This window comes from Hemiscyllium ocellatum, chromosome 28 (genome assembly GCF_020745735.1).
Source record: "Hemiscyllium ocellatum isolate sHemOce1 chromosome 28, sHemOce1.pat.X.cur, whole genome shotgun sequence".
NCBI lineage: Eukaryota > Metazoa > Chordata > Chondrichthyes > Orectolobiformes > Hemiscylliidae > Hemiscyllium > Hemiscyllium ocellatum.
In genome coordinates this window covers 26549143-26570886 of record NC_083428.1, presented here as the reverse complement: position 1 = coordinate 26570886, position 21744 = coordinate 26549143, and the positions used below count along the sequence as shown (strand labels likewise).

General features: G+C 41.5%; 2 protein-coding genes across 2 annotated transcripts; both read right to left on the bottom strand.

Moving 5' to 3' along the window:
- Positions 1-13635: 13635 nt before the first annotated feature.
- Positions 13636-14871, bottom strand: LOC132829222 (actin-like). Its single transcript, XM_060846589.1, has one exon. The coding sequence runs from the start codon at positions 14869-14871 to the stop codon at positions 13636-13638; it is 1236 nt and encodes a 411-aa protein (XP_060702572.1).
- A 5193-nt stretch (positions 14872-20064) lies between these two features.
- Positions 20065-21213, bottom strand: LOC132829221 (actin-like). Its single transcript, XM_060846588.1, has one exon. It carries the CDS (start codon positions 21211-21213, stop codon positions 20065-20067), a length of 1149 nt encoding a protein of 382 aa, XP_060702571.1.
- Between the last annotated feature and the right edge of the window lie 531 nt (positions 21214-21744).

The window sequence follows — 21744 nt, the reverse complement described above, 5'->3', positions numbered from 1 at the left end:
GATACATTTAGTAGCCTTCAAGAAAGCCGTCATTCAAAACTACGGAACGTGGAGAAGCTATGAATGTGACACAGGATTTTAAATGTACACATACCAAATTTTATTCAATACTTAACATTTTCTCTTAAATAGATTCAGGGAAATATTAAAAAGCTTTGATTATTTCTGTGGCAAGAAAACATCTTTAAGAGTTTTCATATTCTCATGAAATGTTTGCAGCCAGTAATGCACTTGCACATTTTTCCATAGAACAACTTTGCCATCTACTGCATAAAATTGCTATGTTTTCCAAAGCCTTTTCTGATTCTTGACTTCATTTCCACTGTACTAGGTGAAGAATGAAACCTGTCAACACTAGAAACATAGTACTTTTCCTTTTTCAGCACCAAACGTCAACATCAAGCACTTTCAAATCAGGTGTATCATGCAGCATTTTCTCTGATATTTTCAGTATCAATTAATCAATTTAACAGCACCCTCTAATGGAGTAGTTTTGTTTTGCATTTTTCACATTAACTATCCCGATGGCTTCTCTGAGTAAATGAGATAACTTGTTGCTATTTCAGACAAGTAAAGAGCTTGTGTTCCACTCCTGTTGGATTTAAGCATTTATAATTGAGTCAAGGGCAAATGTGAAGGCAAAATAATAGATTAAACTGAAATTGAATCAATGAGAAAAATGTTCCCAGCCCCTGAACAATGTGGGCATTGCAGAGAAACTGTGCAAAATTGTGACATCAGCAGTAATGAGAGAATCAAGAGAATGGCCATGAACAGCAAGATGAGATTCTCTATAATGAGTAGCAAGAGGCATATTTGCAAACGTTTGAATGTATTGTTATGCTATTATTATTCTGACAGAAATTGAAGGGCGCCAATTCTAAGTATGTTAATCAGAGCAGGTATCTGGTGATTCCAGCTCTCTGTTTGCTCCTCTTGGCCTGTACTTTGTATAGCAGTTATCAACCTCCCAGGGCATGCTCTTTGGGAGTCACTGCCTGGACCTCACATCCACGAACATTGGCACTGGGCACATACCAGTCTCATTGTACCCTCATGACACATTTTTGATCGACCTCCAATATAGTTTAGCATTTCACTGCGACACTTTGGAGTACACTGACACTTTTCATTGTATTTCTGCTGCAAGGACATTTTGGTTGAGGGATAGGCACCAATCTCATGGATTTGATCAGGTTGCTTTGCAGGACTCCTTACTTATTATTTTAGTGCTCATTCATTTTGCATCTACTTGGATGCTCCTAGCATTTCCACTTTGCCTGACCTTGCCTTTTCTGTGCCTTGCCCTCTCAGCCAGAGCTTAAATACTCACAGTATATTTGCCTTGCCTTGCTGTTTAACACAGGCACAAAGCCAGACAGCAGTGATTAGCCAAAGGGTAGGTAGCATCATGGTACACACTATGTGCCAGCAGCTCACACAACTTCAATCAAATGGCTATGTTACAAAGTCTGAGGGCATGGTCCTCGGTTATGCCAAAGAAGACAGTGTTCAGTCAAGGAGCCCTGCACATGAAGTCAAGGGAGCACCCATTACCATTTCAGGGGCTTGGACACAGTCAGTCAGCTACTTGGGGCTTTCAAGGTCATGGCAGTCAGTATCAATAGAGTCCAGAGGGTGGCCCAGTCAGTCCTTCAAGTCCCTGTGAAACTAGTCTGGAGAGTTATGGTAAGTCAGGGAATTGCACAGGGATCAAATCGAGGTCTGGATACACATTAGACAGGGCTGTCCATCAGGGGGATAAACCACAGTCAGTTTTATGAGTCACCTCAATGCAAGGAAAGAGGGATTATCAGAGGCCACTGGTGTAGGGAAACTGGGATTGGAATCAGCATGCAAGGAGGCAGCGGGACAATAAAGGGGGGGGGGGAAATGGGGGTGTGGGGGTGGCACAGAGACAATAATGGGAGGATATGGGTTACTGTGACAGAGGGTGTCACTGACAGTCACAACCACCCTACTGTTGATAGGAGGATACTGCAGCATGACAGTTGGTATGACAAAGCTGTAGTCCCCACTGAGCATTGGGAGAGGAGTAGTTAAGTTCCAAGATGGGATAGATCAATTGACATGTAAGCTTAGTTCTTAACTAACCATACATTGACAAATGTGCACTTAAAGTCGCAATGGAGCAACAGCAGTGTTATCAATGTGCCCTAAGAGTGCTTCTTTTTGATTCCCTTCCCATAATGTTTATGGTCAAGGGCAACTCATGGCTGGAAGTGTTTAATCTGTTGCATGGCTAGGCTTTTAAAATAACATCAGTGCCAGGAATCCCAGGAGGTACTAGCAGTGGTGAGTACTTCCACCATGGTGAGAAAGAACTAAAGAAAATTGGTTTCTTTAGAGACGTGATACTCACCAAAATTGGTAAAATTCAACACAATTTTGTAATTATAGTATAAATAATTTATCTTACAACTTAAATATTACAGTGAATCAATATCATTTTCTTTCTGAAACATATCTGATATTTGGTTTTTACATAGATAGCCACTCCTTATCTACATTTTTTTTAGATTACTTACAGTGTGGAAACAGGCCCTTCAGCCCAATAAGTCCACACCGACCCACCGAAGCGCAACCCACCCATACCCCTACATTTACCCCTTAGCTAACAATACAGGCAATTTAGCATGGCCAATTCACTTGACCCGCACATTTTTGGACTGTGGGAGGAAACCGGAGCACCCGGAGGAAACCCACACAGACATGGGGAGAACGTGCAAACTCCACACAGTCAGTCACCTGAGGCGGGAATTGAACCCAGGTCTCTGGCGCTGTGAGGCAGCAGTGCTAACCACTGTGCCACCGTGCCACCCATTTGACACTATAACACTCTAACTAAAAGGTCTGCTTGAGAGGATCAGAATATTATTACATCCTGTGACATTATAACTATGTAATGAGGTCAGGAATTCCATTGAACAATAGCACAATGAACCGGGATGTAAGAGAAATGTAGAAATTTAACTTTGTGATCTGGAGATGGGAGAATGGAAAAGAATGCCAGTTTGATCTGGAGAGGGAGAATAAGAAAATGATCCTTCTATTAGTAAAGTAAACATCCATGTTTACAATATTTACTGCCTTACCCTCATCAATCACCTTCTTCGCTTCCTCAAAAAACTCAATCAAGTTTGTGAGACAAGACTTCCCTTGCATAAAGCCATGCTAACTATTCCTAAGTCTATCTCTCCAAATGCAACTAAATTCTGTCCCTAAGAATCTTCTCTAATAATTTCCCTACCCCAGACATAATTCCCAGCCTATAATTCCCTGGTTAACCCTGTTGCCCTTCCTAACCAAAGGAACAATGTAGTCTATTCTCCAATCTTCTGGGACTTCACCTTGATGAAAAGAGGATACAAAAATCTCTGACAAGGCCTCAGCAATCTCCTCATTTGCCTCCTTCAGTATCCTGGAATAGATCACATCGGGCCCTGGAGACTTAACTACATTAATATCGACATGCCCCAGAATATCAACGTGGCCCTCCCTACTCTCATCCTCATCCATATCCTTCTCCTTGGTGAATACTGTTGCGAAGTATTCATTAAGGACCTCAGTCACTTCCACTGCCTCCATGCATAAATTCCCTCCTTTGTCCTCAAGTGGATCTACCATTTCCCAAATTACACTTGACTCAAAGGGCCAAATTTTGTTCCTCTATTTCTAGTTTAAAAGATTGACAAACTTAATTTTGGGATCCATGCAGCAATATTAAAGTTTGTATTGCTGGATTGTGTGAAGACTTACACAAGTTAATACAAAAATAGAAGTAAGGAGCACAATGTTCCTTCTTCCAAGTTATTTATGTAAATTGTCACCTTTGAGGCACTACCACTGATCCTTGTGACATACCACCCATTAAAACTTGCTAACCAGAAAATGATCATCTATGTTTACTCTTTGTTTTTGTTAGCTCCACCCCAATATGTTATCAGACACCTTCTTTGCAGCACCTTATCAAAGGCCTTTTGGAAATCTAAGTACAGTATATTGACCAGTTCCCTGACAGCATATTACTTATTCAGACAGCTCCATTAAATGGACATGATTAAACAAGATCTCCCTTTCACAAAGGCAAGTTGGTTTGACCCAATTACCTTGAAATATGTGTTATAAAATCATGATAGATAGATAGATAGACAGACAGACAGACAGATAGATGGATAGATAGATAGAATCCCTACACTGTGGAAACTGGCCCTTTGGCCCAAAAAGTCCACACTGACCCTCTGAAATGTAACCCAACCAGGTCCATTCCCTTCCCCTATTATCCGATATTTACTCCTGATTATTGTACCTAACCTACACATCCCTGAACACTACGAGCAATTTAGCATGGTCAATTTACCTAAGCTGCCCATCTTTGGATTGTGGGTGGAAACTGGAGCACCCAGAGGAAACCCACGCAGACACGGGGAGCATGTGCAAACTCCACACAGACAGCTGCCCGAGACTGGAATTGAACCGGGTCCCTGGTGCTGTGAGGCAGCAGTGCTAACCACTGAGCCACCGTGCTGCCTCAAGTCATTAGTAATAGCTTCCAATGTTTTCCCGATGATAGATGTTAAGCAACCGACTTGTGGTTTCCTGCTTCTGTCTCTTTAATGTTTGAATAAAGGAGTCCCATTTGCAGTATTCCAATCTGAAATTGAGGGAATTTTTGAACATTAGAACCAACAGACTGAATTTTATCAGAAATTAGCTAAGTATAAATTTTTATGAGTTTTGTAAATGTTTTCTCTGCCTGAGCTCTAGCAAGATTTTCCCCATGTTAACAATGCACCGCACCAATATGGTGCCCCATCCATCCAATCTTCCCACTCAGCCGAGGTGGAAGTTCTCACCACTATCTGGATCTCCTGGGACTCCCAGTGCCAATGCCATTTTTTAAGCCCAGCCATGAACTAAGTCAAACACTGCCAGTTATCTGTCAGATACTGTCCTTCACCACATGCATAGTGGGAAAGGAATCAAAAGCAAATGCTTCTCAAATCACATAAGTGGCATGATTGACAATTCATTGCAAGACAAGTGCACATTTGTAAATGTATTGCTATTTAAAAAACAAGCTACACAGGTCACCCATTCCTCAGTGTTATCCCATCGTAGAAACTTATCTAAGGAAGTGCTACACTTTCCTTAATACCCAGTATGGCATAACATATTTCCATTGTTAAATGTGTGATGTAACAGATTGGAATGCTCTCAAACAATTAAATACATTCACTTTTAATGAAAAACAGCAAAAGTGAAGAATAATCACACACACAGAACCTGTATTTGCCTTTAGAAACAGATAGCATTGCATACGTTTCAAGCAACAACAAACATCGCTGCACCCGTTCACATCTACTGAAACTGGGTGTCAATTAAGTCTTGTCTGCCTTGTTATACCTGATCCTGCAGCACTCTACCATGCAGAAGATAATGTTCTGCCTGCGCACTGTTCTCATTCTCCTCCTCAGAAAAATGCTACCCATCTCACAACTCTTGATCAGATTAGATTAGATTAGATTCCCTACAGTGTGGAAACAGGCCCTTCAACCCAACAAATCCACACTGACCCTCTGAAGAGTAACCCACCAGACCCATTCCCCTCTGACTCTGCACCTAACGCTATGGGCAATTTAGCACGGCCAATTCACCTGACCTGCACATCTTCAGCATTCTCTCTTTCTTTGTTCCTGTTGTACAAAGGATAGCACATTCCATATGAGATGTAGGGCAAGGTCTCCCCAGTTCAGTTCAAGCACTGGAACCTCACCTTCACCAAGCCTATCATTTGCTCCATGATTGGCCTGATGGAATAATAGACTGCATTGTAACCATGCACAGCCTCAGTTAATGGTTTGCTTAAGAGCCAGCAGCCATGGCCACAGACAGTAGCCTTGTCTTGCAGGAACCACCTTTGTAAGACATTTCACCCTTGAAACAAAGCAGTAAGATGACAGTTCTCAGGGATACAGTGGCATGACAGCTTCCAGGGTACCTGGTGCAGAATTCTAATATGTGGTACAGATGATCATGGATGACTTATGCATTGCTGAAATTGAAGGGAACCCATTTTTGTTGATGAAGTTAGCTGTGCTCTAATATGTTGCCCTCAATGCAATGTTTATCCAATCTATAATCCTTTCTGTCTATGAGAAGTCAGCTAATTTAGCAACGACTACTGCCCAGGCTGCAGCAGAGACCTCATCATGGGTAAACAAGATGAAGTGATGTGTTTCAACATTAATTGCATCGGAAGCAGATTTGATTCATTTGTGCTTCAAGGGTTTATGAGACCCCAGTCAATGCAGCCTTGGAGGTAGCTGGTTGCATCAAAATTTAGTTCAATATTCACCTTGATGTCTACCAGGATAGGATAGGCCTCCCACTCTTTCATGCTATAGGTCAAGCTCCAAAAGATGGGATAGTTCTGTAGCAGTATCCCAGCACATTCTCAGTCTATGGCAACACTGTGTCTCGCTTATCTGGTGGAAAGCCATAATGGACAATGGACTCTTGGCCCCCTGCATCTTTTGTGCATCCCCTTCAGTTGCAACCTCTTCATATGGGGGCTCTTTAACAGATGCTGGAGGTTGCTGCTAGCCTTTGGATTGCTGGCGGGTCTGCTAATCCTCAATTTCTCTGTGCCTTTGTTGTATTGTAGAAACAATGACAGTAATGCCTACTGTAGATAGAACTCAAGACACTGTTTTTCCCTCCATAGATGATGCCAGACCTCCTGAGTTTCTCTAGCATTTCCTGGTTTTATTATTGTGTTACACAATCTCCCCCACTTTAAGAGCAAGCAGGCTGTGACTGACAGTGACCCACCCTCCCGAAGTAACCATGTCTTCCAATGCACTATCATCTATTCCTCTTTAAGTTGAATTTCTGCCCCTCATAATTATTGCCCCTTTGGCATCCCTGTATGCTGCCCTCAATTTCCAGAAGTGATTTGCCCAATTTCCCCACCAGAGGAATGGTCCTCAATAACACCTCTGTAATTTTCATTGAGCTGACCCAAAGGACTGACATTGACCTACCTCTCTGACTGACTTGGGGACTTCACCTCCCCAACCTGGTTGTACGGGAGCAACAGGACTGACCGTGGCCCACGCTGCAGAGTATATTGATACAGAACCTCCAACCATGGAAGCCCCAAGCAACTGAACATGCCCAAGTCCTTGGGCTATTATCAGAAAGTGTCCTTGCTTCACTGTGCTCAGACTACCCCCCTCCAAATGAAGGTTCTTTTCCTTGGCTTGGATGAGCACTACAACTCCTTAGATTTTGAGGCATGCCCATTTGGTTGTAGCATGATCAGTGTATCTGCTGCATAGAATCCCCACAGTGCAGAAAGAAGCTATTTGACTCATTGAGTCTGTACTGACCCTCCAAATAGCATCCCACCCAGATCCATGCTAATCCCTTAACCTCCCATTTATCATGGCTAACTCACCTAATCTGCGCACCCCTGGACACTATGGGGCAATTTATCATGGCCAATCCATCCAAAATTGGGCTGTGGGCCTGGTGGGAAACCCACACAGACACTTCACTTCAAAGTGGAATTGAATCTGGGTCCCCGGTACTGTGAAGGAACAGTACTAGTCACTGTGCCACAGTGCTGACCACAATAAGCTTCTAGAACATGGTGCATTGACGTACCACATTGCTATTACAGTAACATTCTACTCTGTGACTGATCACTGTTGGCAACCATGGCCAGCTGCCCGGATTGCGTCTGTGCTAAAAGGCAAGTCAAGAAGTCAGTACTGACGTACTGTATATATTCAAGCTCTGCCTGAGCAGGTCAAACACAAAAAGGCAAGGCAGGAAAAGATGCTGAGAAAATCTACGTAGCCGAGTAAGTGAGTGCTAAGACAGCAAGAAAGGAGGTCTGAGATGCACTTTTGTACATGTGAGATGCGTGACTGACATGGCACACTTAAATGTCCTGCAGCAACATTACAATACGAGATACAGTGCTACAATAAGAGATACAGTGCACTCCAAAGTGCAGCACTGAAGTGCAGAATCATAGTGCAAGTTGACCAGGAATATGACACAAGGGTGTGGAGAAACTGGCCCATACCTGATGCCAATGTTTGTGGACAAGGAGAATGTATGACAGGGAGAATGTACAGGTGGTAACTGCCCATGGAGTATACCTTGAGATGCTGGTCACTGCTTTCCAAGGTAAGGTCCACAGGAGCAAGTGGTGAGCTGGAGTCATCAGGTACTGCGCTAACTTTCAGGTCAGAATTGTTGCTGTACAGTTTCTATCTGGGGGGGTAGGGGTAGGGGGAACACAGGAGACAGCATATCAATGTGGCAAAATATAGTAATACTGGCATGTTTACACAGGCAAATGGATGCAATTGGCATCTGACCACACCTTACTAGCAACATTCTTGTCTCACTGTTTAAACTTGGTGGGAGAATTGAACTTTGTCATCTCAATATCGAGAATCTCATTTCTGCCAATCTCACACTATCTTCCTCACTGAGTCACCATTGCCAATGTAGCTCAGAAACTGGGAAGATTCCACTAAATGTATCAGCTATCTCACTTGCTCATTCTTTTAAGACCCTATGATGAAGTCCATTAGGTCCCAGGGACTTGTTAGCCCATGGCCATATTAATTCGCTTAATACCATTTCTCTAATTCTTGAGAGATTTCCCCTCCCTTCCATTTCCTGAAACATAGCGACTTCTCAGATTTTGCTTGTGTCCTCTCCAGTGAAGGCCAGTGCAAAACAATTGTTCAAGTCATCTGTCATCTTGCTATTTTCCCAAGCTCACTTTCAATTAGACCAACACTTCATCAATTCTTTCCTTTTAAGTAGCTATAAAAATTCTATTTGCTTTTATATTTCAACCCTGCTTTGTCTCATAATGCCCTCATTAATCCTTTCGTCCATCTTTGTTGTTTTAAATATTCTGTTTAATCAACTAGATGGTAGCTCTCCCCTTGGAATTTTTCTTTCTTGTTAGAATGTATTTGTTCTGTGCATTCTGAAAAATTCTCTTAAAAGTCTGCCACTTCATCTCTATTGACGTATTCCTTAACTTAATATGCCAGATTACATTAACTAGCTGTAATCATAATTACTTTCACTTAAGTTTAAAATACCAATTTTGAATCCAGTCCCTTCTTTCTGAAACTGAACGTAAAATTCAATCATATCATGTCTGTTGTGACCTATGGGTACTTTCACTATGAGTTCATTAATTAATCCAACCTTACTGCACAACACTAGATCTACTATAGCTTTATCTCTGATTAATTCCACAACATGCTATTTTAAGAAACTATTCAAAAATATTCTATATTCCTTTTCTCGGTTACTTTTCCCTGATTTTTCTAGTCAATGTTGATTAAAATCTTCTGGGGTTATTGCTTTTCTGACAAGATCATATTATTTCTTCCTTAATACTCTGTTTACTGTGTGGTTAACAGTTGAGCAGCACAGGGGAGCACCACTCCCATAAGTGACATTTATCTTTGTCATTACTCATCTCTAACCAAACCATGGTTTCCTAAGCTTAGGTCATTCCCCTCAATTATATTAATGCCATCATTAATTAATAGAACAACCACTCTACCATTCCATACCTTCCTGTCCTTCCTAAATTTCCTGTATCCTTCAATATTTATTCCCAATCAATGTCATCCTGGGGCCTTGCATCTATAATGGCCATTGGATTGTACTAAATATTTCTATTTGAGCTAGCAATTCATCTGTTTTGGTTCGGCTGCCATGTGCATTCATATACAGAGCTTTTAGTGTTGCCTTTTTGTTATCTTTGTAACTTCCAGCGTTAACTCTTAATTCACTCTTAGATATGTACTTGGTATTCATTCCTCTCATGGTCTATTTATCATTTCCAATATCGATAACTTCCTCTCTTGCCTTGTTTCCATTTTTCGAACTACATCCCCATTCCAAATTTAATTCTTTGTTCCCACTATGTAGTTTAAAGTTTAAAGCCCTAACTACTTCCCTAGTTTTGCATCTTGATACAATTTACACCGAAGTGTTACTGATTCTAATGAGTTTAGTTCTGAGGGAAAGGATCTGTTAGATCAGATGCCTGCTGACTTGAAACTATTTCTCAGGAAGTAATTATTTTCTTCAGCTTCTACAGAACAAATGGGCATTCTGCAGTCACACTGAGAAAAGAAAACTCATTGGTTTCCAGCTTTCAAAATAGTGAACACAACATTTTATGGACAGGAAGAACGAAGAATGAAAGTACTTTTAGCAGGACTGGTTATTATAGCAAATGCCAATTATTCAGTGACTGGTGAAAATGTGCAAATATTGTTAATTTATTTGGATGTGACTCTTGTGTCAGGATACAATCACTTATTGGGGAAAATCTTCCTGTAGTTGTGCAGTAGGGAGATCTCATTGCTGAGATATTGAGAACCATAAAAGTGCATTTGGGTGTCACAGCCTTTAAGAGGTCAGACAAGGGAATTAAGATTATGACAGTGGTAGAAACAGAAGTCCTAATAATAATTAAGGCCATAAGACTGTAGACAATAAGTTACAAGAGCAGGATCAGATTATTTACCCATCAAGTCGACATTGTCATTCGATCATAGCTTATATGCTTCTCCACCACAGTCTTCTGCTTTCTCTCTGTAACCTTTGATTCCCTTACTAATCAAGAACCTGTCTATATCTGTCTTAAATACAATGACCTTGCCTCTACAGTCTTCTGTGGTAATGAGTTGCACAGATTCACCACTCTCTGGCTGGAGAAATTTCTCTTCATTTCCAAAGGGTCATCTTCACTCTGAGATTGTGCCTTTGGTCCTGGTCTCTCCTACTACTGGAAACATCCTCTCTACATCCACTCCATCTAGGCCTCTCATGATTCTTTAAATCTCAACTGCTTCTCATATGACAGGTTTTGGTGGCTGCCAATAAACTTGAGGATTAAGTAATAACAGAGGCAAATGAAAGGAATTAGACCTATGGACAAAATTTGGAGTTTATGCTGAGAAACCAGAAATGGGACAACCACTTTAACATATAGGATTTATACTGTAAAAAATCTTGTACAGGGAAGTTTCAAGAGCAGACTTAGCATTGAGTTCAAATCATAATCAACCATCTTATTTTAGACAGCAGATTTTTTTTTGCTATTATCATTTACACCTCCACTAAATGAATATGTTATTTCTTTACCCCAATGCCTTGTATCAAAATTCCCTTCAAATATTTAATATTTCCAGTCTTCTGCATTATCACAGATTTTACCTAATGACCTTTCCACTTTTTACTGTTTTTTCTGCTCTCTTGCTTGTAACCTTTTACAGATTTAATGTTTTCCAGTTATAATGAAAAAATAACTTTCCTTCCTTTCAGCATCATTTAGGGCCTGTTACAGGTAAATAATAATCACGGATAGTCTCAGAACCCTCCTGTTAGAAATACCATGAAATAACCCTCACTTACTCTTCCAGTCAGTCTTCTCATCAGTAATTCAATAGAATTTTCTGGTGGAATGACTTGCACAGAAATGTTTCCAGTCTTTTAGCCAAAATTATGCTCTAGACATCATACTCCATTAGAAAATACATGGCTGATTCAATATTGCTTAATGTAGATCATCAATGTGGGCATTATGCAAAAACAGATGTCTATGATGAAGGTGATGACATATCAGTAAGCTAAGTGGCAGACATCTCACCCTTTACTGTAGTTTCACACTACCAGAAAGCAAATCTAGAGTTTGATTCTGAATTTTGTTCATGTGCCAAAGGAAAGATATCCAGTGTCTTACAACAATGATATACTGTATATGGACAATCCAATGTTCTTCCATCATCTGATTGTTTAATCTGAGATCATTTATGGGCTAAAGTGGTTTCAAAATAGGACAAATGTTGACAAAAAAAGGTTGCTATGGTCACCTGACCATAGTTTGATGCATGCCCAGAAGACTAATGTGGAATAAATGAGACTATCTGCACTGAATTTACTATTTTATCTAAAGATATTGAAACCAATCAACTATGTATCAAGAAATTTGCACCATCTTATTTTAATTCACATTTGTACATTAATATTACATATTAAGAAACGAAAGGCTCACTTGCCATTTTGCCAGCTTGGAAAGACAATGGAGCCAGACTTGGGAATAGACAAATTAACTATATTTCAGTAACTGTTTTGAGCAGCGTATCATAGAGGAGGAAACATCAAGTTGCAACAACAAAAAGTTGAAATGCTTCTCTCTCTATTTCTTTCAAACTTTGAAGAAATCACATCTGATGAAAATGCAAATTAGGGAACCATTTACCAAAAACTCAAAAAATCTACAAACTTTGCTAACACAGAGAATACAAGTCAACAAATAAACAACTGAAATCTCCATTCAAAGATTGTGTAAAGACTTGTAGCTCAGTTGCTCGTTGTGGTTCTGTTCACCGAGCTGGGAATTTGTGTTGCAGACGTTTCGTCCCCTGTCTAGGTGACATCCTCAGTGCTTGGGAGCCTCCTGTGAAGCGCTTCTGTGATCTTTCCTCTGGCATTTGTAGTGGTTTGAATCTGCCACTTCCGGTCGTCAAATTCCAGCTGTCCGTTGCAGTGGCCGGTATATTGGGTCCAAGTCGATGTGCTTATTGATTAAATCTGTGGATGAGTGCCATTCCTCTAGGAATTCCCTGGCTGTTCTCTGTTTGGCTTGTCCTATAATAGTAGTGTCCTATAATAGTAAGCCACACACGCAGATGACAAGCAACATGAATTCGACTGGGACAACACTACTATTATAGGACAAGCCAAACAGAGAACAGCTAGAGAATTCCTAGAGGCATGGCACTCATCCACAGATTCAATCAGTAGGCACATTGACCTGGACCCAATATACAGGCCATTGCAACAGACAGCTGGAACTGACAAACAACAGCGGCAGATTCAAACCACTACAAATGCCGGAGGAAAGATCACAGAAACGCTTCACAGGAGGCTCCCAAGCACTGAGGATGTCACCTAGACAGGGGACGAAACGTCTGCAACATAAATTCCCTGAAACCTCTATTCTTCCTACCTCTTTCAGACTTCTTTAAAAAATAAAAATGCCTATTATCTGATGTGTATCTATGTGAGATTGCCTTTGATAATTTCTTCTCAGGGTGAGTAAATAATACTATTCTTCTTTTGTTCACTGAAGAAAATTTTGCAATTGACTCTTTAACTTCGGCTCATACATTTTAAGTGTGTGATTAAAAGAAATAAAAATATTTACTGCAACCGAGACAGCATTAAAAAGAGAAATGACTTCAATTTTCTCAACTGGTTGTAACAAATGCATGTTAGTTTTCTGATGATTACTTATTGAAAATAACCTTGATTTAATATTTGCTTTTTGGCTTTGGTGTATTTGAATACAGACCTTGTTAGTTGGCTTCTAAAGAATTATGCCAATCAGATCGGCATAAAGGCAGAATAACCAAACACACTACGGTTAACTGTTGTAAAACTATTTATTGACTTTACTGACATTTTCTATCTATGCAGTTTCGCATTTTTTCATGAATGAATCAACCATCCCTCTCTCAATTCTCAGTGCACGCCAGCGAACCAATCTCAGAAGCAGCGACGATGCACAATGAATGGGCCTCGTTCTTTATAATCTTCTTGGCGAAGCCACAAGGACTGGAAGGCGTGGAGAGAGGCCAAGATGGAGCCACCGATCCAGACACCGTATTTCCTCTCTGGGACAGCGTGCACATTGGTCTTGGTGTCTTTGGAAACCATTGCAAATATCTCTCGACAAAACCGCGAGTAAAAGCCCTCGAACATGGTGGAGCCTCCGCACAGCAGGATGTTGTCGTACATGATTTGCTGAACCTGGGGTTGAGTTTTCTTCAAACTGTTGATGGTCATCATGTGGATACCTTCTTGGTTTGACCCCATGACCGATGGCTTAAAGAGAGCTTCTGGACACTTCATTCTCTCCTTGCCAATGGTAATGACATGACCATCAGGGAGCTCATAGTCCACAAGGTACTCTTGTTCAGAGACGCTGGTCTGTTTGTCCTGATCCACAGCCACATAGCAGCATTTCTGCTTGATGTCTTCCACAATGTACCTGCCTTTCTCATGAAACGCGTTGCCAGCCTCACTCAGCAGCTTGATCAGGTAAGTGGTGAGGTCGTGCCCCCCCAGGTCGATGCGACTGATGGCATCGGGCATGTTGTAGCCCTCATGGACGGGGACGGAGTGGGTCACGCCGTCCCCAGAATCGACCACCAGCCCGCTGGTTTTACCGTAAGAATAGACGGCCAGCACCGACTGGTAAGAGACGTGCATGGCGGGGACATTGAAGCGCTCGAACAACAGCTCGACGATCTTCTCCCTGTTGGTGGTGGGGCTGAGGGGAGGGTCTGAGATCAGGATGGCGTGTTCCTCCGGAGACACCTTCAGATCCTCATAGAACACGTGGCGGAGGAGATCTTCCGCCGCGGTCCAGTCCACGATGATTCCTTGCCGAGTTGGCCGGATCAGTTTGAGGTCAGGCTCGGTCGAGACCGTTCTGCCCACCGTGATGCTGTTCCGCTTACTCCTCCCTCTCGGGTAGCCCACCACGGACCCAACCAGTGACTGTGGCATTGGGTCGCCGGCGTAGCCCACTTTACAACTGCCCGAGCCAATGTCCACCACCAGTGCTCCCGTCCTTATCACTGAGATCCGGGGCTGGGTCACCGTTTCTGGCTTATCTTTCGGTTTGACATCCTTAATTGTTCCGGATAACGAAGGCGGTCTTGAGATTTTCGCCTTGTCCACTGTGCGAGACGGCGGCCGTTGTATTTTCTGTAACATTTTCGGAGTCTTCGAAGGACAACCAGGCAGGCCGTGCTGTATTTGATAGCCAGGGATATCACTTTGGTAAAAACACTAGGTGTCTAGATGTGACATTTGTTAAATCCACCCTTATAAGGCCGGACATCACAGTCGCAATTTATTTCATCAATTATGACGGTGCTGAGATACAACTTACAGCCTCAGGCCATTCTGGCAACATTTTCCTGTCTTTAATCTTTATATCTGAAAATGTGTTACTTTTTGCTAAAATAAAACGCCGCCTTAATCTGATTAAAATCTACTGTTCCTAACGTGCATCTAATACCTCGAAAATATTTATAAAATCGATTTTTTTTCCCACATACAAAATGCTGAAGACATGAGAGAGGACTGCTTTTTTTAACCACAAAGTTGCTCTGTGATTTTTAACCTTTGGCACATGAAGATAAACCTATCAAATGACTCTGCACACCACAATCTCACAATTCACTACTCTGTATGACCCGATACAATGCCAACACCTCCCCTTGTGATTTTTAACTTTTGGCAAAATATTTCATAATTTACTTTATAAAATAAGTACTCATTTTATTGTACTGGTGAACTTAATTTTAATGTTACTTTTAAGATTGTTATGGCAGTCTAGAGTTCAATCATAATCTAAATAGATGTACATTACGGTGGCTGTATGGGAATGTGTACAATTTGTTAAATTCAAAACTGGCTTCACACCAGTGGCCCGTCCTAGTCTTGATTCAGGCCAGAGGTGAACTGAGTGCAGCTGTAAGTGCAGAAGAATGACGGGATCAGGCAATCTCTGAAGCACGTGTCCTTGCTGAGGGAGCCAGATAGATAATTCATGGTTGAGTCACTCTGCTCCCCTATCAAAACTGCTCCCATCACACAAGGAGGCAATGATGACAACTTGGGCCATGGCATAGATATCTTGGCACAACCAATATCACAGATGATTAGAGCACACATGAAGATAAACCTATCAAATGACCCTGCACACCACAATCTCGCAATTCACCACTCTGTATGACCCGATGCAATGCCAATATCCTCCCCCCTCCTCCCCGCCTTGATTTCAGCAGTATCCTCCACCAGGGTCAGGCTGTAGAGGTTCAACACACTGCATCTAAGATATTTCCTTAAATGTTATTTTCTCAAACAGGATGAGAGAAAATATACAAAAAAGCCATGCTCCCTCACCTCATCCAGAAATGACATCCAAACACAGGTTGTTCCCCTCAGTGATGTTGCCTTCTCAATTTCACCTCCAATGAAAAGGTTGCTGTTGTCTCAGAAATATCACATGATCTGACAAAGTTTAAGAGAACGGTGGGAAGTCAGTCTGCTTAGGTCATATGTATATCCATTTGTGCAGGCTTAGAGACCTATTACTGACATTTCCTGATGTGTCAGATTGTTGAAGCTCTTTCTGTACCAGACCTGTGTCCTTCTCTGGCTGCTGATGTCCGTTGCCAACTCAGCCTCTTTGTTCCTGTGGATACATTTCTTCTGCTAGAGGATAGTGTGATTTCATAAACTTCAGAACTTTAATAATTGTTCATTGATTGAAAGAAGAAACAATAACTCTGTCTGGAATAAAGTATTAAAGGACAGGGACAAACTTATAAAGTAATTGAAAACAATTAGCCATGTCAGGAGAAGAAGTAGTTGAGGCCACATAAACAAAACATTTTGACATCTGCTTAATGAATGACTGCTTTATGCCACAAGGACAACTGATTGCCTTGCAGAAGAATTTAAGGAGTTAACTGCAGGAAAGTTTGTCTTCAAACAGTGAACACCAAATGTAACAAGGAATCCAGGAGTTACTTCTGATAAGGAAGCAAGCAGCAGACTCGGGGATTCCAAAGGAATAATCAATATTTTGGATGAAAGAATCTAAAATCTTCAATATTGTCACACTATAAACCTGAAAAATGAAAATTTGTATAAGAAAGCAACTCCAGAACCCTTCATTAGCAGAACTTCGAAGAACAACACTGCACAAGGACCAAACCCAGGACATCTGAGACAGACACTGTTGGTTAGAATCGTAGCTAAATTCCACCATTAATCAGGTAATAGCCAAGTTGATTTGTGTTGCTTAACCAGCTTACTTGAGAGGTCTTATTTTGGTTGTTACATGCAATAAAGTTTAAATCATTGTTTCAGTACTTAATTGAGAGATTTCTTAGTAAGTAGAATAATTAAAGATAGCTCATGATTATTTACCCACAGCAATAGAAATGAGATATCTTTAATGGGCTGGAACCATCTCAATTAACAGCTCAAGAATGCAATGAGAACTTGGTACTATTTGAGGACCTATGCCCAAACTGACAGTGACCTTTGAGGATCCTGCTGCTCCATCATGACTGCCATTCACTGTTTCAAATGGCCTTTGTTTAACTATGCCTTACCTCCATGTTCCTCCTCATGCTGCTAATTGACAACTTAAATGGTCTCCCCTTTGGACGTAGAAATTGCTAATGCTGACACAGAATAAGGATTTGAAAGTCCAGCAATGAATATTAGAATAAAACAAATCAGAAACTGTTTGCTTTAAACTTATCTTCTGATTCCTAATTCCCAACCAATTACCAATCTGTCTCAAGGTTATGTCCGATTCCTTGTTGTTTCATTTTTGAGAATATGCAAAATCCTATTTAATTACTCATGATATAGAGGCATCCAAGCATACTTTATAATCCATCATGCTAGTGACTGCCATGAAAAATCTTAATTAATCAGAGACAGTTGCAGAGGGTCAGTTAGCTGGATAGCTGATTTGTGATGCTAACAGTGTTGGTTCAATTCTTGCATTGGTTAAGGTTACCATGAAAGACTCTCCTTCTCAGCCCATCTCCTTTCCTGAGGCTATCCCATTAAACTTTCACCCATCAGTTCTCTTTAACAAGAGGACAGGTCTATGGTCTGATAGAACTATAGTGACTTGATTTTATGTGGATTCTCTTTGATCAAGCCGTACCATTTTACACAATGAAGTCAATCTGTATCTGATGACAGAATCCAGTAACTTCCCCATATTTACTTCTGGAATTTACACAATGATTTGCCATTTCTCATTTACAAGTTGCCCCTCGAGAATATCACTCCAAAAAAAAATTGCACGTACATTATGACAACACACAGCCGTCTATCCAGCATCTTTATTGACACCTCTATTGCATTAGATTTTTCAAAATGAAGACATCTAATATTAAACATGTAGAAATATGTTCCAAATTAATATGAGGGAACTGATTCATTTCCAACTTCACATCCTCTCCATTTCAAATACTATTTCCACTCCTTAATGTCAATCTTCTCCACCTTTGCATTGGTCCATCTGCTGTCCGAACACTGTTATCTGTAAACTTGGTCATCCCACGAATCTCCTAACTGGTATCATATATTCCACATTCAATAAACAAGTGCCTTTGTCCTAACTTACACAGTGTCCCATCCATCAGTCAATTTAATGCTTGCTGATGTACATTGATTCCCAGTTCAACAATGATTCTGATTTTAAATTCTTATTTTTGTGTTTAATGCCTTCTGTGTCGCCAGGTTTCCATGTTCTGTGAAATATCTTCAGCTCATTAAACCTTTGTCACCTCTGCATTGTTCCAATTCTGGCCTGTTGCTTAATTGCAGCATTAGCAACTATGACTTTGACTGTCTCGGAACTAAGCTTTGGAATTCCCTCCCTAAACCTCCTTATTGCTTCTTCTCCCTTCTTTAAGAAACTCCTTAAAATCTTTGATCTAGCTTTTGGTCACCTGTCTTATTAGGTTCCTCTGTATGTTGTAAGTCGGATGTTGTTTGATAATGTCTCCATAAAGCATTTTAGAATGTCATGTCACCTTTCTGCTGTTAGACAAATGGCAGTTGTTGCTGCAATTTCAGTATGGTATTTCACCTAATTTGCATAATAACATTTGCATTGATACAGTGAACAGTGTACAATTTAAAGTATGGTTTATGTGTTCTGCCCGAGGACAGGTTTTTGGCCCATTGCCGGCTGATACTTCATCCTGAACTGATTTCTTGTCACCTTTTTGCCAGTGGTGGTATTCCATTATCTTCTCAGAGGCATGGCAAGGAGGCAGTCTTCAAATCTACCTTCACCAGAATGGAAATGAAACCCACACTGTTGACATGGTCCTGAATTTCAACCAACTAAGTTAGCCAACCCAACTAAGGCTTTTGCAGAGCTGACTATGTACTGAGTTTGATTGGCCATTTGGGTAACAAAGTGGCCATGATTTTTCAAATCTGGTACATATAATTTATCACCGGAATTGTACAGCATTGAACAAACTGTTGCAGCTTCTCAGATTAAAAACTAGAGGTCACCAGGAGCTGCTGCCAGTAAAGGTCTGAGCAGTGGAGTGTGGATTGTAACCACAGGGCAATATTTTCATTTTCAAAGAAGTATCATACCAGACTTGAAATGTTAACTTGGGTGTTTCTCACTGCACAGATGTTGCCAGACCTGAACATCTGAAGCACTTTCTGGTTATATTTCAGGTCTCCAGCATACATGATAGTTTGATTTTTTTTGTGTTCCCTGGAAGTCCACTCTTGCGCCACTGAAATCATCCGAAATATGTCCAGACTTACCCTTACAGCACCACTGTTCTCTCATTAGCAATGGAATTATTTAATTCAGGTGGTATCTGAAATGGCAATCAGAGTCCCATGTACATAACAAGACCTCAACTTCCACATTAAACGTAGAGCACTGCTTGAATCAATGAACACTTTGAATACACTGCAGGAGGTCACTTTTGCTTGAGTTGAAATGTAATGCTAAATTTTATTTGACAGCTATGCTTTCAAACCTCATTTGAGCACTTTGAGTGTCAGATCAGCTTTCTCAAACCTTGGAAAGTCTTACATTCAACAAGAAAATAAGCAAGCTATAGGCACTTTTGTGTGCATTTCTTTGATGATTTAATTCCTTCAATATAATTTCTAACAAAGTATTTTTAAAGAATACATAATATGGAAGCTCACTTGAATATATGAAGAAATATATTTGAGTGTGATATGACTAGTTCTGAATATTTGATGGCTAAAATTAAGAAGAAAGCTGATATACTATCTTTTTTTAAAAAAATAATCCTAACACAAAAATGACAAACTTGAATACTTTTGAAACGATAATAGGTCAAAACAGGTACATGACTCTCAGTAGCATCTCCGGTGCACTATTAACGGGCCATCTACTTCATAATCCTTTTGGCGAATCCATAAAGACTGGAAGGAGTGTAATGAGGCCAGTATAGAGCCACCAATCCAGACAGCATACTTCCTCTCTGGGACAGCGTGGATTTTGGGTTTAATGTCATGGAAGGCCAGAGGAAAAATCTCTTTGCAGAAACGAACATTAAAGCCATCGAATAATGTGGTGCCTCCACTCAGCAGAACATTATCGTACATTACCTTTCTGATCTGGGGCTCGACCCGTTTCAAACTATTGCTGGTCATGATGTGGATACCTTCTTGGTTTGACCCCATGACCGATGGCTTGAAGAGAGCTTCTGGACACTTACATCGTTCCTTGCCAATGGTAATGAGATGCCCGTCTGGGAGCTCATAGTCCACAGGGTGGGTTCCCTCGTTTCTATAATCCACAGCCACATAGCAGCATTTCTGCTTGATGTCTTCCACAATGTACCTGCCTTTCTCATGAAACGCGTTGCCAGCCTCACTCAGCAGCTTGATCAGGTAAGTGGTGAGGTCGTGCCCCCCCAGGTCGATGCGACTGATGGCATCGGGCATGTTGTAGCCCTCATGGACGGGGACGGAGTGGGTCACGCCGTCCCCAGAATCGACCACCAGCCCGCTGGTTTTACCGTAAGAATAGACGGCCAGCACCGACTGGTAAGAGACGTGCATGGCGGGGACATTGAAGCGCTCGAACAACAGCTCGGCGATCTTCTCCCTGTTGGTGGTGGGGCTGAGGGGAGGGTCTGAGATCAGGATGGCGTGTTCCTCCGGAGACACCTTCAGATCCTCATAGAACACGTGGCGGAGGAGATCTTCCGCCGCGGTCCAGTCGACGATGATTCCTTGCCGAGTTGGCCGGATCAGTTTAAGGTCAGGCTCGGTCGAGACCGTTCTGCCCACCGTGATGCTGTTCCGCTTACTCCTCCCTCTCGGGTAGCCCACTATTGATCCGAGAACCGAGTCGGGTCTCGGTTGCCCGGCGTAGCCCACTTTACAAACGCCCGATCCCATGTCAATGACCAGTGCTCCCGTCCTCCGGGTGCAGCAATTCGCATTGACTCTGCTCTCGTCTTTCATCCTAGAGTGTGTGCGCCGCTCCTGGCCCATCGCCAATGATAGAGACTTCCAATAACCTTTAGACATTTCCTTCCATGCAGCGGAGAAAGAATGCAGGAGTAAAACTTTTTATTATCAGAAAGAGGTACATCACAAAGTCAAAAATCGGACCGATTGTGACGTGGGTCGGTGAACATTTTGTTAGTCGTTAATTTTATTTATTTTTGCCCATTCTAGTGATAAAATACATACATGTGCCATGATATGTAAAACCAGCATGATGCCCAGACACTGATGGAATACAAGCACAATTATAACTGAACTGCCCCTTCCCTTCCGAAGGTTGAAGACTTCCGGAGAATTGCGGGAACATGGAACAATACAGCGCAGAACAGGCCCTTCAGTCCTTGATGTTGCGCAACCTGTGAACTAATCTAAACTCATCCCTCAACACTATCCCATCATCATGTGCTTATCCAAGGATTGTTTACACCTCCCTAATGTGGCTGAGTTAACTACATTGGCAGGCAGGGCATTCCAGGCCCTTACTAATCTCTGAGTAAACTACCTGCCTAGAACATC